The sequence below is a fragment of the Gouania willdenowi genome, chromosome 8 (assembly GCF_900634775.1).
Source record: "Gouania willdenowi chromosome 8, fGouWil2.1, whole genome shotgun sequence".
NCBI classification, from domain to species: domain Eukaryota; kingdom Metazoa; phylum Chordata; class Actinopteri; order Blenniiformes; family Gobiesocidae; genus Gouania; species Gouania willdenowi.
This window is the reverse complement of record NC_041051.1, coordinates 24,192,225-24,208,650: the sequence shown is the minus strand read 5'-3', so window position 1 is coordinate 24,208,650 and position 16,426 is coordinate 24,192,225. Positions and strand designations below refer to the sequence as shown.

At 36.2% G+C, this 16,426-nt stretch overlaps 1 protein-coding gene across 1 annotated transcript in view; it reads right to left on the bottom strand.

The window, feature by feature from the left end:
• Positions 1 to 4,225: 4,225 nt before the first annotated feature.
• Positions 4,226 to 16,426, bottom strand: part of LOC114468481 (transient receptor potential cation channel subfamily M member 4-like) — a 28,267-nt gene continuing 16,066 nt past the window's right edge. The window contains exons 15-29 of the mRNA XM_028455407.1: positions 15,624 to 15,753; positions 14,671 to 14,816; positions 13,905 to 14,017; positions 13,027 to 13,134; positions 12,891 to 12,937; positions 12,339 to 12,571; positions 11,259 to 11,374; positions 10,991 to 11,123; positions 9,808 to 9,982; positions 8,627 to 8,792; positions 8,378 to 8,559; positions 6,530 to 6,662; positions 6,378 to 6,450; positions 5,849 to 5,942; positions 4,226 to 4,861 (exon numbers count right to left, since the gene is read on the bottom strand). Of these exons, the coding sequence (XP_028311208.1) occupies positions 4,821 to 4,861; positions 5,849 to 5,942; positions 6,378 to 6,450; positions 6,530 to 6,662; positions 8,378 to 8,559; positions 8,627 to 8,792; positions 9,808 to 9,982; positions 10,991 to 11,123; positions 11,259 to 11,374; positions 12,339 to 12,571; positions 12,891 to 12,937; positions 13,027 to 13,134; positions 13,905 to 14,017; positions 14,671 to 14,816; positions 15,624 to 15,753 (1,890 nt within the window). The 3' untranslated portion in view covers positions 4,226 to 4,820. The remainder of the gene's footprint in view (positions 4,862 to 5,848; positions 5,943 to 6,377; positions 6,451 to 6,529; positions 6,663 to 8,377; positions 8,560 to 8,626; positions 8,793 to 9,807; positions 9,983 to 10,990; positions 11,124 to 11,258; positions 11,375 to 12,338; positions 12,572 to 12,890; positions 12,938 to 13,026; positions 13,135 to 13,904; positions 14,018 to 14,670; positions 14,817 to 15,623; positions 15,754 to 16,426) is intronic.

The window sequence follows — 16,426 nt, the reverse complement described above, 5'->3', positions numbered from 1 at the left end:
GTGACCTAATCTACCTCTAGCATGTCTGTGTAAATAGGGAAAACTAAAGAAGTGTTATTTGAAGTGATCTAAGATAACGTGTTGACAGAAAGTTGGCTTTATCTGGTTATAGATCAACCGAAGCTGCCTTTCCTGAGCCCGGTTCATTTTCCTTTCTAAATTAAATCCTGTGCTAAATCCATCACAAGCTCTTTCCATATTAGGATGTTCTAATTTGGGAAATCACTCTCCATTATAAAGTTACCTAAAGAGGGAAGTGCACAGTGTGCATGCGTTTAAGTGGGTGTGAAAATTCACTTTGATAAAACCAAATCCCCACAAAGCTAGTTTATAAAAAGCATTTAGATAGATATAGTATATAGATGTAATCATGACACAAACACTTGTCAAATGTGTTTCTAACTTTATTGAATGAAGGAAGTAAATGAATAAGTAAACATGATGCAGACACGTCATAAATTCAACAATTTGCTCAATTGTTTTAGAAAGATGATTTCATCCACTTGATGGAACAATCAGAGTTGAGAAGTTTAAAGGAAGTTAGGAAGTTAGGAAGTCCGCTGCAGCCCTTTTCCCTCCCCAGGTCCTGGACCAGGATAGGACTGTTTAGGATTTATTTCAGCTGGTATCCCATGTGATTTCTAGCAGCAGTTTTTCTGTTTTCATGCAGTCTGCATTTGTTCCAGCTTGTAAAAAGGTTCAATTCAGTTTGGTTTTGCGGTGTTGCGTTCCATGGAGTATCCAAATAAACCGGTGACTGACGTTGGTGCGAAGGAAACAATTGATGATTGGAGAATTTCACAAAAAAATATTTACACCGCTTTTGAGAGGGCAATAAAAATATATTTTAAACACTACCAATGGCGGCGTCACACGTGCAGAAGTCAATCACAAGAAACAAGGAGCACTAGTAGATGCATAACACCAACTCTGGTTCCTTTCTTCAGATATGTTTAAGCGTTTTGTTTTTGTAATCTACAAATTTTGTTTTGATTTATTTATGTATTCATAATGTTTCACCAGTCATGTGACTTTATGCACCGCGCCTATTGGTCAGCGAGATATTCTACAACACAAATCCCTCCAAAGTGATACTACAACACCTCAGGATCTGTCATGAGGTGCTGTACATCGCACACAGACCCGACCAGGAGCAATTTTTTTTTTTTTCACGAAAAACCATCGTAATCTACTTGGTTGAACAGAAAGAATAAAAGGTAGCACTTTATAATACATGGGCTGTATTATAAAGTATATAATATAATTAGCATTTTATTCTATTTTGTGTTTTGACATGGACGAGTGAATTATTTTAAATGATGCCTGTGGTAAATTTTAACTTCTAAGATTATATAAATTACAATATTTAGTCGAGGTATATTCCTTAAAGGTTCTAATAGAGCAGCCAGGAGGAGGACAATCTGGTGTGAGGAAAATATCCCTGATCTTAATGTGTCAAAATTAAAAAAAACTATAAAGAGTTTATTAATGATTTTATTAATGAAATGAGCTCCATTCATGGCAAAGAAGTTCAGACTGTTGAATCATATAAGTATGTATTCTTCCCAGCTAAAATTCAATGTGAACACGGAATATTGTTAAGCAAAGTCATCAAATAATCCATCTATAAACCGTTGCCACTGATGTCACGGCACATTGACCCAGCGCCATATCTTGGAAGATGACAGCCCTATACGGATGCACCTGCGTGGGTGTGTTTACTTGAATAATAGTGTTATTTTTTGACTTATTTAAAGCAGCTCATTTGGCCTCAAGATGTCAGAGGCCACAGATTATGTTGACACTCTACCAGAAGCTGAGAGAAATCAGTACAAGGAGAAACTGGGTCTGATCGGCGGGAATGACCCCTACAATGTTCTTGTTGACAAATGGAATGAAGAAGTCTCTTATTTCCCAGGAGTGACTTATCCTGACATTGTGAACTCATCTTTACATCGAGCTCATACACAATGAACCAAGGGACTGGAAGTTTACAACTAGTTTGTTTGTGGCTAGATTTGTGAAATAGCTGCTTTTATTCATAATGGACTCCATGTGGTTAAATCCAGGGTAAGAAGGCTCACTTTTCATCATTCATCTGTAATATGAGTGTGCAATGCTGGTTTTTCAGAATCTGAGCTATTTTATTGATGACATACATTTGTGTGAAAAATAGATCTGCACAGTTGGATCAATGCAAATAAAACAATTGAGTTAAGTTTAGTTTAGTTTTATTTCCTGAAGACAGACTTGTATACTCCAGTCCCAGCCGTGTTAGAACACCCAAAGTTTACCATCACTGTGGGCTCTCTGCTTTGCTAAAACGTTTCCTGCGGTGGCTTGTTCTTCAATCATGGCGGAGGGCCGTGCATCACGTGACTTGTGAGGTCACGTGGCATGGGTCTAATGAGGAAGCTGAAGTCCTTTAACGCCTGAGACAAAATGCTGTCTATTTCTTATCATTCCTTCATTGAAACTATATTGACTTTTTCTTGCATTTGTTGATTTGAGGTTCTTGTCCATCAAATATAAAAATGGTCTGTATGACATTGCTACTTTAAAGTTTAATGGCCTCAGGCTGCCCACGTTGCTGCTACCTGTAGAAGGACACACCTATTCTAAGTATTTCATTCCTTCTGTCATCAGGCTGTTAAACCTCAATAACCTCTCATTGACTGACAGCTTGCTATTGTATTTCTTCTGACTAGTAGTTATTATTGTCTCTGTTGTCTGTGCATGAACGTTTGTTTAGTCTGGGTAGAATGCAAAACCTGAGTTGCCGAGGGAATCACCTCATCACTTTGTGGCCACGAAATACTAATTATACTAACAGTAATTTGTGGCCACAATTTCAATTTCTTTTACTATGTCACGTACGTCAGGACAACTTTTTATGTTTAACTCTTATAGAGAGTCTATGGTGAAATAGCATTTCAATTCAACCTTGTAGAGCTTAGTTAGGTGTCATCCAGGTCCTTGGATGTTATGACTTTATTCCTAAAAAGGCCAGGAACATTACAGGGAGGGATTTTGACATTGCAACCACCAGTAAAGGAGAAATAGGACCTTGAAAATGGTCGGGGATTCAGCATTTGGACGCCTCTATCAGCCATCTTTCTACAGATCCACACATAAACATGTATATTTATTTTGTAACTGGTAGAGACAGGTGATATTATCGACTGATATTAGCCGTAAAATATAGTATCTGTAGATATTGGTAACAGTTTTTCCACCAATATTGAAAAAGCGATACGTGCTGTTGTTTGAGACAACACATTAAAAACTAATATGACACTTTATCCATTAGTGAAGTTAAATAATTATTCTGACTTGGATGATGTTTATATATGAAAAAAATCATGTGGGGCGTCACATCGAAAATGGCTTACGAGATTTCAAAAACCACCACTTACATGTATGCGCAAAATCCAATATGTGATATTGTATCGCTATCATATTTATATTATTTTTGTAAATATATGCATCATATTTGTATATTTGTATTATTATTAATCTTACTTTATTTTTTACTACTGTAATGTGTGTGTATCTGACCCTTATTTTTAAACAGGCTTTTACTTAATTATACACTCATTTAACGTTTATTCTTTCTTTCGTCTTTGTTAAACATTTTATTTTTTTATTTGTGATTTTTTTTGGCTGTAACAAAAGCAAATTCACCCTGGGATAAATAAAGGAATTCTGATTCTGATATCAACCACCATGCCAAATTTCAAAAACTTGTCACCGAGTTCACAATTCTGACAAATTCCCTCTCAGCTATTGTGATAAATATAGTGACATGTGCATGTGCATATATTGCTAACTGTTAATATCGAAAATCTCAATTTTAGTGTTAGACAATAATGGCAAAAAGCTAATGTCAAAAATCCCTAGTAATGCATGGGTGGAATGTGCTGAATTCAGACAAATAGAGACACTGACTTTATTATAAAGACAACGTCATAAGGAATAACAAATAATTATTTCAGTCTTGTGCCCTATTTTAACACTTTCACATGTAAACAAGTGTAAATACGTGTAATGCATTTGGAACTGAGCTATGCGTTAAATTGATAAATTAACGTGTCAAAATGAAGACATGTGGGCCATTTTTAACCCATCATTTATTTGAAAAACAGACTGGTTTGAAAACAGGATTTATAAGGTAAATGTTACTTACAGTAACATTGCAGATGTTTTTCCATTACTGTTTTGTTTATAAACAGATTATTTTTGACATGCAAGTCATTATTTACATCAAATAATGTCTACGTAGAAAATTCTTATTTTCTTTATGAAAATGGTTTGGTCCATTTAAGGTCAAATGAATAAAATGAGTTCAGATTTCACCACTTCTGAACCACTTGTGAAATTACATTTATTGACCAGTGGCTTGTACCTTGTATGAATGGAATATTGCAATTCAATATTGTACAATTATTGCAAAGAACATCATTGTATGACACCAATACCAAATGCATCGTAATGACGCAAACAAAGGATTTGAATTAAATCAATGTTCACAGCAATAAACATGTTAAAATCTTCAAAACTAAAATGACTTCCTGTCATCATACATTAATGACAGCAGTTAGAATGGACAGAGAAATGTCATTTAAACACACATTTTAAAAGAAACAGTGAATGGCACAGTAATTAAGTGCATTTCTCACTTAATGAATAAAGTGTTTTTCCACCATTTTGACAATTAGCCCTTGTGCATCACATTTTTTATTTTTTACTAAAGAAAGCTATACATTTTGCTTGCCTAAGACATAACAGCATATATTCATTTGTGTGTGTGTGTGCGCTTTCTAGCGTCTGGAGTCCAAGGAGTTCACCAATGGAATGATATCTGCAGCACAAAAAAAAAAAAATGATATATAAATATAAAAGCAAACAATGAGAGCATTGGCACTACATGATCCGTACCGGAAATACAATCTGTTCTGTGCGTGGGTAGGTTATGTCACGTTCTTTCCTTGCAATTATTACGACGGAGCTTCTGCGACGTCACGTACTGTGATATATGATTGTAAACGACATTTTTATTAAATTGTAATAATACATATGTAAATATGTAACTGTTTTGTGGTGTGTTTAATTGTTGCTTGTATTTTTTATAAAAAAAAAATTAAAAAAAAAAACCATTGTAAGTGCTTGTCAAGATGAAGTCATCCGTGTACCAGCAGACACGACAAGAACTGATCAAAACACAATAGCGACAATTAAAAACCAAACAGAAAATCAACTGAAGCCAGAATAAATCAGAGAATTGAATGAATTTAAGGCTGCTGAGAAAATGCAAGTGCATTTTGTTTTTCTGTACAAATCGTGTAGTGATGGTTGACTGTCACCATGGTGACAGTGATAGCGTGGATCATCTATAACGGCTGTAAAATAGGTTGAGTGGATGTAGACGTGGTTTGCAAGTGTGCAAAACGGATTGCGTTGCCGGTACGGATCGGATTGTGACAAGCATTAACAAATTAAATAAGTACACCAGCCATAGAAGTTTAACAGTAGAATATATTCAAACTTTAGATACACCTCCCTTACTACTTCCAACCATTGGGATGTTAATAGAGACAGAGTGAACATTTATATATTCATTATAACCTCAAAAATCATCAACATTTGGTTCTCTTCATGCTTCTAATAACCACACTTTGTTAGATAACTTAAAGCTGGACCTCAGACTAAAGCACATTGAGTTGCCTCGTGTATGAAATGTGTATTTTATTTGTTGCTTACAGGACTCAGACGGATCATAAAAAATGAAACCCTCGGAGCAGCTTTAGTTTGTTAACTTTAAATCATGTGGATATTAGCGTGTCCTCACCTTTGAGTAGAGGCCGTGGGCTCTCCGCTTTAATAAGGTCACTCTGGCAAAGTGCGTCTGCCATCCAGGAGAGGGAGTTACAGCAAAACTCCAGCTGGAAGACAAATGTGCCCTGACTGAAAGCTGGGTCTGTATTTATATGTGTCATTGTAACTTACTGTGAAAAATATATTTTCTAAACTCAAGCTGCTCAGACACATTAACTTAACCTAACTGAGGAGGAAGAGAGTTTTTACCAGTTTTTAATAGGAGGGGCGGGTCTAACAGTGTTGGTTCATGACGTTAGAAGCCACCAAAACATCACAATCCACCACTCTCAGCCAATGGCAAAATTCAACTGTAATAGCCACGTTTCAACCCGTAGAGATCAGTCACTCTTACATTTTTACAACAAAATAGTCCAATGGAAATATTTTGACTAAAATGTCAAGAGTCGGACAAGAATCAATCAACATTATTTCATAACAAATACAGGAAAAAGCGTTTAGTTTCTTTTTAAAGGTTAGTAAATGAACGAGCATCCACCAACCTCTGCCTCCAGCAAACGCAGCCTTTGGTCGTGGTCACGAATCTCTCCCAACTGCTTTATTACACTTTCAACTCTGCACACACAGTGTCAGCTAAACATCACAAAATGTTTACAATATTAAACAAAAGACAAACGCAGCAAAGGCGACGTACTTAATGGCTGTACGTTGAAGACGAGCTGTGTCGCTCTCCCGCTGACGTTTGTTCTGTGCAGAGAGTACGTTCTCTTTCTGAATAGCCTCCCATGTGTTGAGTCTGTTGGCCTTTCTGCCACGCAGTTCTATAGCTGTGGATAAAAAAAACAGTGTGTTCGTTTAAAGTAGGGGTGGGATGACAGGCAATAAGATACATGAACTTTTCAACTGTTGACTTGGTGGTAGTCAGCTGGACTTCATTATTTCTACACCAACAAGTATGTGATTTAGTGATGATCAGTCATCACTTGTGTCACTGGCAGAAAGTGCTAGAAGGCCACTCATCATGGTTTGGTGTGGACCCGAACGCAGAGAAAGATGGAGGCAGAATGCAGGCATAGGGTTCATGGAACCAGTCCATGTCTATAAACGTAACTTAAATCCAAAAAGACACAAGGAGGTACAGGGAGAAAGGAACGAAAAGGAGCCGGACACAAGGAGGGTTGACAATACACATTGACATCAGACAATACAATGATCCAGCAGCCATACTGTGTCCAAGCACTCAGCTAAATAGTGAGGGAAGCTTGATTGGGACTGGGCCACACCTGGGTGGAAAACAAGAGTCAGTCAGAAACCAAGCATGCACACAGACATGACTGGGGTTGAGCCACAAGCAGGAATACCTGAAACACAGACAAGAGTAAAGCACAAGAGGCCAGACTCAAACAGAATAAACAAAGGGCTAAATATAAACAATAGAACCTGACACACTCAGTTGTATTCACAATGTTTTTTACTCTTGACCAATAAAAATCCCCAAATATTCAGGTTTGAGAATGCAAAGTTTTCAGTTTATTGGCAGAAAGCACTTTAATGTGATGCGTTTGCCATTGAATATTTGATATCCATCAAATTCACACTCAAACCCTTCTATTCACTGCTTTGCCCCTTTGGCAATGTAAAATAAACCTGTTTAGAGTTTTTATTTAGTTTGTGCTCATGGTTCTTACTATTTGTTTTCTTTATCCTGTCTTTAACTCTCAAGCTGTGTTTGTTTCTCGTTAAACCTTGTTTTGTATTCCTGGTCCATTTTAACTGATGTAACACATCTATTATTACTACTTTTAGTGTTAGATTGTAATATTAACTCAATATTTTTGCAAACATTCCATGTTTAGAACTTTTTCTCTGTTATTTATCATTGATCTGAGCCTGTACAGCTTGAAGTCGAGTTTGAAAAACATCATTTATGGAAAATTTTGAGTATAAGACACTCCTCCAAGTTGGACAGAACTACCACTGTATGTTCCAAAATGGGTGGGGCGTGGAGGTGAGCTCTCCAGTGATTGGCTCTGGAGTGCACGTGGACACAGAGTGCATTGATTGGCCACCAATAGGTAAAAGGAAATCATAGGCCTTATATTTGCATAGAACATTGCAGGAAAGTTTGTGATATAATAGTCAGCTACGTCTCAACACTTTAACATTTCTGCCACACCCCGACATGCAACACACCTGAACATGCGCCACTTCTCGACGTGTGTGGTTGCGAGGCCCCGTTTATCGCTGCTTGCAGCTTTAATTGTTATTATTGTTGTGTATTAAAAATACAATGTGGACTACCTCAATGAAGTACAGTTTGAGTGATTGAAAACCTTTCTTCCTGCTGCCCTGTAATTAAATAATGTTGTTTGCAGCTCTCTTCTTACTTATTTGAAGCATTAACCTTGTCTTATTGGTTAACTTCTTATTCTTTTTGTTTTTTAATCACCTTTAATCCAGATTGATTTCTATTATTTTGTATTAATAATCAAGAGCTGCATATCCTCTAATATGTAAAGTTTGAAAATAAGCTTCCACTTACCAAAGTGTTGACTCTTGACTGAGGGGATCTGACGAATGTATCTCTTAAGGAAAAGGTGAATGTGAGAAATGATGATGAACGGTGGTGCTAAGCAGGGCCTGGAATGGTACTCCACAATCAGGTTGTATCTCTGGAACTTCCAGTAGGTGTCGCTGTGCTCCTGCACTTTGGAGAAGGTGTGACTGGTGACAAAAACAACATGTCTCATTATAATGTACATTAAAGCAAACACAACTCTGTGGATCATACCTGAACATAGCAATGAGGAGATTGACCAGTACGATGTTGGTGAAAAGGAGGTAGACGACGAGGAGGATGACAACCAGCCAGTTAGCGTAGGTGCTGAGACAGGGTTCAGCTCCAGCATCGATCAGGGTCATGTTGTGGGTGCACTTGCTTGGCTCCAGTTTATCAGCTACGTGTTAGAGCAGTGCAGAGACAGAACAACATTCAATTTTAGAAATATAAACAGATCATTTATTTATTATTTTTTCAAGCAGGGACAAGAAAACAAAAAACTAAAGGAAACTCAACAGAGAAAAACAATCAGAGATATTCAAATCAATATATAAGATCCATGAACACTTATAAGTAGGGGTGAGTATTGGCAAAGATGTTGCAATTCAATACGTATCACGATACTTGGGTCACGATACGATATTATCACAATAACACGATATCACGATATATTGCGATGATCTACCCAGTTAATATCAAAATTAAACGTGGAGATGAAAAATCAAGTTGCTGAATATGTTCATCAGAAGATACTGATCATTCAGACAAATTGAGTCAAAACTATTTGCCTCAAAACATCCTATTTATTATCATTATTATTATATCTACGACGCCATCTATCAGAGTGGAGGTGCGGAAATTTCATAATTTTCAAAGTTTTTATGTAGAAAATGGAGCTGGTCAACATGCTCAGTAGTTAGGCTGCTCCACTGAGAAGTGACAATATCTCCAGTAGTAGAAAACAATACACCAAAATGTGAAAAATACAATAAGAAAAATATTGATTAAATATCCGAAAAAAATCGGCACCCCAAAAAATCCGCGATATATCGTGAAAATCGATTTTTTTTTTCACACCCCTACTTATTGGTGCAATAACACATCAGATATAATTTTCCAGTCATTTTTTTTTTACATTTATCTATTTATAGGTGGGGTCCACAATCCTGCTAATAAACCCTTTGTGTTATACTGCGTGTAATGTTCCTAGTCATACATTATGTATCCCTGCCATTTGGTTTGAATGGAAAGAACCAATCAGATGCCTTCATGCCCACGCCCGCCACAGAGCCTTATAGAGAGACCGACAGAAACACAAGAACTACTACTAAACTCCACCAAAAGACATCCTAGCTCACCACACAAAGCGCTAACTATTACTATTATGACATTTCAAATACCGTACGACTTACCATCCATTTCATCAATGGGTATTTGTCCAAATATATGCAGATATGGTCGGTAGAACACTCTGCGGAATATCCAGTGTGGCCTGGGATCATAGGAGTAGAGGAGCGCCTGATTGGCTACGCCATGGGCCATAAGCCAAATAGCCAGGAAAAACAGGAAGAAGAAAACATCTTTAACCTATGAAGACAAAATTGGTAGAGCACATTGTAAACAGTGAATAATTCTGTTTGTTTGAATTTTATCTAGATTATAATAGTGTTATTGATACTCTGAAACAATGTCGCTTTCTCAGTCAAATACCAAGAAACTGATTACTTTAAATCATTCAATATTTATCAAATGCTCATAACACACAAACAGGCATGCACTGAGTAAAGATGATCAGAAAAATACACGAAACAATAGCATAAAAGGTTAATCATCGCAAACAAACAAAACAAAAGACTAAAAACAAAGCAACAATCAAGAGTAACAGTAAATTATCTAAAACTAACTGCAACTTCCTTTAGCCAACACTTTTAATGCGACGTTCAACACAAGCAGTTAGGGCTAAGGGACTTCTTCAACATCCCACATGACTAGATATACAAAACAATTAAAAACACAGGAAAATATATAATTGCACACAAAATTATAACAAATCAATGTATATGACAACAAAAATACACAAAAAAAACAAAGAACATTAAAACAAAATACAAACAATGACAACAAGACAAAAACACTTGGTGACAACTGACACCCTTACTGTATACAAGGATATTATGTACTGGAAATGGTCACAGAAGATGTGGGGCCTAATATACTAAACTTATGTCAGCATTTGGAATAATGAGCAATCTGAGCATTAATACAGGAGAAAAAAAAAGAGTTTGTGTATTGTCTGAGTTATTTGTGTGTTTTTGTTGTTTGTGTTTTTTGGAGTCATTCTGTGTATTATTTTTGTCATTTTTTGTTCTTGGGTCATTTTTGTGTATTTCTGTTGTCCTTTTGTTTATTTTTCTGTCTTTTTGGAGTTATTTTTGTGTAATTTTGTCATCCTTTTGTGTATTTTCTTGTCATTTTATGTGCTTTTGGAATCATTTTGTGCAGCCACACAAAATTAGACCACACAACACTTTAAGACTGCTGTCAGTAAACCTCTTCTACTGATTTGTGTTGCTCAGACATTTTGTTTGTTTTTACCATTTTGCCAACAATGATGATCTTGGGCCCAAGCTGCCTGTGTACAGCAAAGATGTGAATCAGCCGCAGTGTGAACACCATGAAATCTATGGCCATCACGGATCTCCCAAAATCATAAGACCAGTGGAACATTCTGAAAAAAAAATAAAGCAGAATGACTAATCAATGCATAGAATTGTATCATACAGATATAAACACAAGTCATGTACTGTATCTGATGCAATCAAATGAGTTTTCATGTGAACAATTGATGCATTGAAGGATTTACCTGCAGCACAGAGCAATAATGAAAAGTAAAATGGCCGTGAGGTCACACTTGTTCCACACATCTTGAATGTAGTTCTTCATTCTCTGGACCATGAAAGAACTGGCCCCATAGAACGTCTGAAACAGACAAGAGTGAATGAGAGCCTGTAGTACAGAAAGGTCCACCTCACAGCTCGTCTGATATGAGGGTCACATGATCAACATTCACTCCAACATGTAGAATAATGATCAATCTGAGCATTGACAGGAAAAAACAAAGGGGTTGTTAGTGTTGTTTTTGTATATAAAGAGTCATTTACTGCATTTATATTGTCATTTTGTGTATTTTTGTGTATTTTGTATATTTTTCTCTCATTCTGTGAGTTTTTTGTTGTTTTGTGTGTTCTATGATTCATTTCTCTGCAATCATTTCGTGTATTTTTGCCGTCATTTTGTACAGTTCACAATTATTTTTGTGTGTTCTGCAGTTGTCTTGTGTTTTTATAGCATTCTTTTGTGTATTTTTGTTGTTTCGCGTATTCTTCTCATTTTGCTTTGCTTTGTTTAGTGTGTTATAACTCGTTTTGTGTTATTTTGTGTACTTGTGTCATTTTTGTGTGGTTTTCCTTGTCTTTTTGTGTATTTTTGTTGTCATTTTGTGTATTTTTCTATCATTTTGTGAGGTTTTTTTTTTTATCATGTTGTGTGTTGTGACTCATTTTGTGTATTTTAGTATTCATTTTGTGTTTCTGCAGTCATGTGTATTTTTTCTGTCATTTTGCAATTATTTTTGTGTATTCTGCAGTTGTCTTGTTTTTGTGTGTGTGTGTGTATTCTTCTCATTTTGCTTTGCTTTTAGTGTGTTAAAATTCGTTTTGTTGTCATTGTGTGTTTTTATTTCCATATCATGTATTTTTATGTCATTTTATGTTTTTGTTTTTTTGGAGTAATTTTGGGGGCCACACACAATTATACCAATGAGTGTGTGTGGTTGAGTTTTCAGTTCCCTGCTCATCTTTGGTGAAGTTGTTGAAACTTGTCTGTACTTCAGCCAAAGGAAGAGTTGAAAACACTGTTAAACTTTTGTGTGATAATAACCAACCTGTCGAATCTCTTCACACACTAGTGTGAAAACCCAGAAGTAAAGCGCAATCTCTGAAGGGGCGGGGCCTTGAGGAGGCGGGGGCTTGAAGTCCACCAATAGAACATAAGCAAACAGTAACAGGAACAGGAAGTACATCAACACGTTGCCGAGGAATGACGTCACAGGAGCAAACCAGAACCGTCTCCAACGCGACACGAGAAACGGTCTCTTGGAGTCATTTGATGAAGAACCTGCAAAAAAGAAATATAGGAGAATACGGCAAGAACTAATTCAACAATGTAAAGACTTCTATTCAACTGTCTACGAGACTCCACATCCCACAATGCAATGCACCAAACTTTACCAGAAATGTCATTAAGAGAGTGTTTACAGTGATCAAAACAACATTTTGAGCAGCAATGTCAACCTTTTCCATCTTTTTTCAAACAAATGATCATCAATAGATTGATCTACGAGGCCTACACGACATCTTTATCAGATCAAACTGTATCATCTCCCGCAGCTTTAAATGGACAGAGAATCACTTGCATGAAAGTGGACCAAACTTACCTTCTACATTCTCCTTAAGAGACCTAAGCTCTGCATCATCTTCCTCACTGAAATTAAAACATTATACGACATTTTTTTTTTTTTTTTTTTTTAACTGCATATAGCTACTTAATTTTGCAATCTTTTGATGATTTACTTTTGTATGATGTTGGCTAGTGAATAGGCGGTGGCATCATTCCTGTCCATGCTGTCGTAGTCTTTGGCATGTGGGGCCGTCTCAGCCTTAACTTCCTCCTCTTGTTCCCTGGAACGTAGAAAAAGATTGGGTTGGGTTTTGTTAAATCGTCTTTTGTTGCAGCCGGTTAAAAAGTGTTTATTTTTCATATAATTCAAAGCCAAATATTTTCTTTCTCATTTATTTTAATGCATGACAGTTTCAAAATAAAATTCTAAAGTCTCCAGCTGGGAGGACTGTCAGTGACTACTCTGTAAAGTCGGACTTCCTCTATAATCATTTGTCTGGTGTCCCACAATGACGACACCCATGCAGAATCCCATGTCAGACGTCAAACAGTGATTAAAAACATTTTAATGCCACAAACTTTAAGAAGTAACATAAAATCCTTTTTTTAGACTATTTTTGAGTCCTGTAAGGTTCACATAACATTTTTTATAGCCTGACGTTGAATCACTTTAAACACCTTGTTGCTGAAATATGTTACATATTGTTGCCTTGCTTTGTTGAGACAATAAAAAACCCAAAAATGATGGCCTTTATTGTACATTTTTCTGAATTTTTAATTAAAAAATGCTGAGTTCTGAGTTGCGGTTTTCTTTTACTTTTTTCCTGGCTTGTTTTAATTGGCTCATCCAGTTTTACCATCAAAATTCCAGCACCGCTACTGTTTGCAAAGTAAAATACATTTGTATGTGTATTATGCAATACTGGTTTCTTAGCTGTCAAAACTTTAGGTCTCCTCAGTATGATTTAAAATGTGAATTAAGGAAGATGATGCAGTTTTAAGCTTAGAAAAAATTAATAATCTCATATATTAAAGCACTAACAACACTGACCTGAAGGTAATAATATCTGTGAAGACGAGCGGTGGTAAAAAGAAGGTGACAATCAGCTTCCAGACCTCGGTGCTCCTCTCCATGTCACCCCACCAGATCTGAGACAGAAGCGCCTACAGGAGAAAGCAGCACAATTAATGTTCCTTCAACATGTTTGTAGTCTGGATTTCACTTCCTGTATAATACCGGACGGCTGCTTTAATGGAACAACCAAATGTATAGCACAAGAATAAACTAAATAACAAAGGTTGGTATGATAATTTATTAATTTATTAAAGCGGATGGATAATCAAAGACATGGGAACCCGGGGGCCATATGTGCGTAAACTATGGGTTTCTCCACCAACAAAAATAAACAAAAATGAGAATACACAAAACAAAAAAGGATACAAAATAACACTAAAACAACCAAAACAACATTAAAAAGTACAGACGATTACTCCAAAAGCACACAAAACCATACGCAAAAATGCATCAAACAATAAAAACACATCTAGTAAGAGAAAAATACACAAAGCAACAACAAAATTGACAGAAACATAAAAAAATGGACTCTAAAAACATTAAAAAAAAAAAAAAAAAATGTCAAATTAAGAAGAAAATCAGACTAAACCTTTTGTTGTTTCCTATATTAATGCTCAGATTGGTCATTATTCTAAATACTGACATGATAGTTGATAATGTGACCCTGAGATCAGATCCAATCATGTTTGTTGCCCCGCTGTTTTTCAACTCATATGAATGAGTTCTTTAAACTCGTGTCTACCTGAACGCCATCATGGCTGAAGAACAGGCGAGCATCTGCAGCAATGGCCATTTGTAGCGCTGTGACGTTACCCCACACAGGCGACTTCTTGATCAGAAGAGTGAAAGAGCGTCCCTCTGTGTTCTGGTAGCATTCCGCAAACACATCTCAACACAAGACAGGAAATAAATACATTTTATCAAAATGCGCATGTTATATACACAAATTAGTGTTTCGTGTGCATGTCGTAGCTAAATCGCGGCCAAAATTTAAATTGGAGTTCAAATGGTTTAAAGAAGTACAGTCAAATATCATCAGCATATCATCAGACATGAGGGTTTGTTTTTAAAACATCACAGAATGTGGAACCTTTTCAGCAAATTTGTTTCTAAGATTTATTAAAGACATTATTTGCAGAAATTGGGCAAAATGCCTGAGTTAAATATTAAATTACTGTCTTAATCATTAGTTTTGAGCAATATTTGGTGCAAAACAACTTTGTTAAACCACGTGGAAACATGAACGCTTGATGTACAGCTTACTGTGCATCTCAGTGAACTCAAAAACAACACCAAACTACTGAATATATCTTTTTATTAAAACAGAAAACTTAAAGTAATAAACGGTGGGCAAGTATTCTAATATTCACTTAACGTTACAAGTGTCATTTGTGTTCAGGAGGTTCTAAAGACTGTTGTATCACCTGAAACCTAAGATTTAGATCATATTTGTTAAGCTTTCAATGATAGTTCAATAACAAAGATAAATATGCGTACACATATAATAGGTATGTTTTATTTCTAATAATCACACAATCATATGTGTGATTGTGTCACGCATGGAGGTTTTAAGATTAAAATATTGGTATTCTTCACTGAACTTAAAGAACAAGTCATTATTTAAAGGCTGTGGGAGTTTAAGCATCACCAACCACGAGTTCAGCTGAAAGTGTATCATCCTTTGGTTTGACTCACCATGGGCCAAATTCTCAAAGGTTTGTGCCAGTTCCTTCATGGCCACTTTGCTCTCGGTCTCACTCTCAAACTTAGAAAGCTCCCTCAGCATCTTGCATCCGCCCAGAGCGCTCAGCACCGATTCCCCCGTCTGCACAAAACATTCAGCCAAAATCTATAGATTAATCCATATAAGTTCAAATTAAATCAGTATTAGAGGTGTCCCAGTACTACTCTTTCACTTCCAACATGATACTGATATAGGTATATGGTTGATACCAATATTCATCCTGAAAAAAAACTTTAATAAATCCAATAAAAACAAATTACATATCAGTGTTTGTTGATGGTGGCCGATATTAACCGATACTTGTCTTTTCATTTATTTATTTTGCCAATATCGGTCTGATATCAGTTATCAATATCGGATCGGGACAACCTTAATCAGTCCCTCCAGGACTTCGCAGACAATTTCTGTGATTGTTGCGGCCTAAAATTCCTGATTTAGCGGCAGATTTTTCAAAAAACTGCGGCAAAAATTGCAGCATTTTAAGGCTTTATGAGGATAGAAAAAACCTGATTACCTTTGAATTCTTTTATAACAATAAAGAAAAGAACTCGGATTCACAACAACTTAAGTTTTTGAAACAAAAACAAAAAATCCTAAAATAAATAAATGGTTCTTTTCTTGTAAGAATCTCCTCATTGCAGGATTATTTGTCACTTTTGCTACAATGGAGTCTCATGCATTCAGCAATTTGTAATTTTGTGTGTGGAGACACCACCAGGGAGTGCATGCACCTATGATATTGGCTACTGCTACT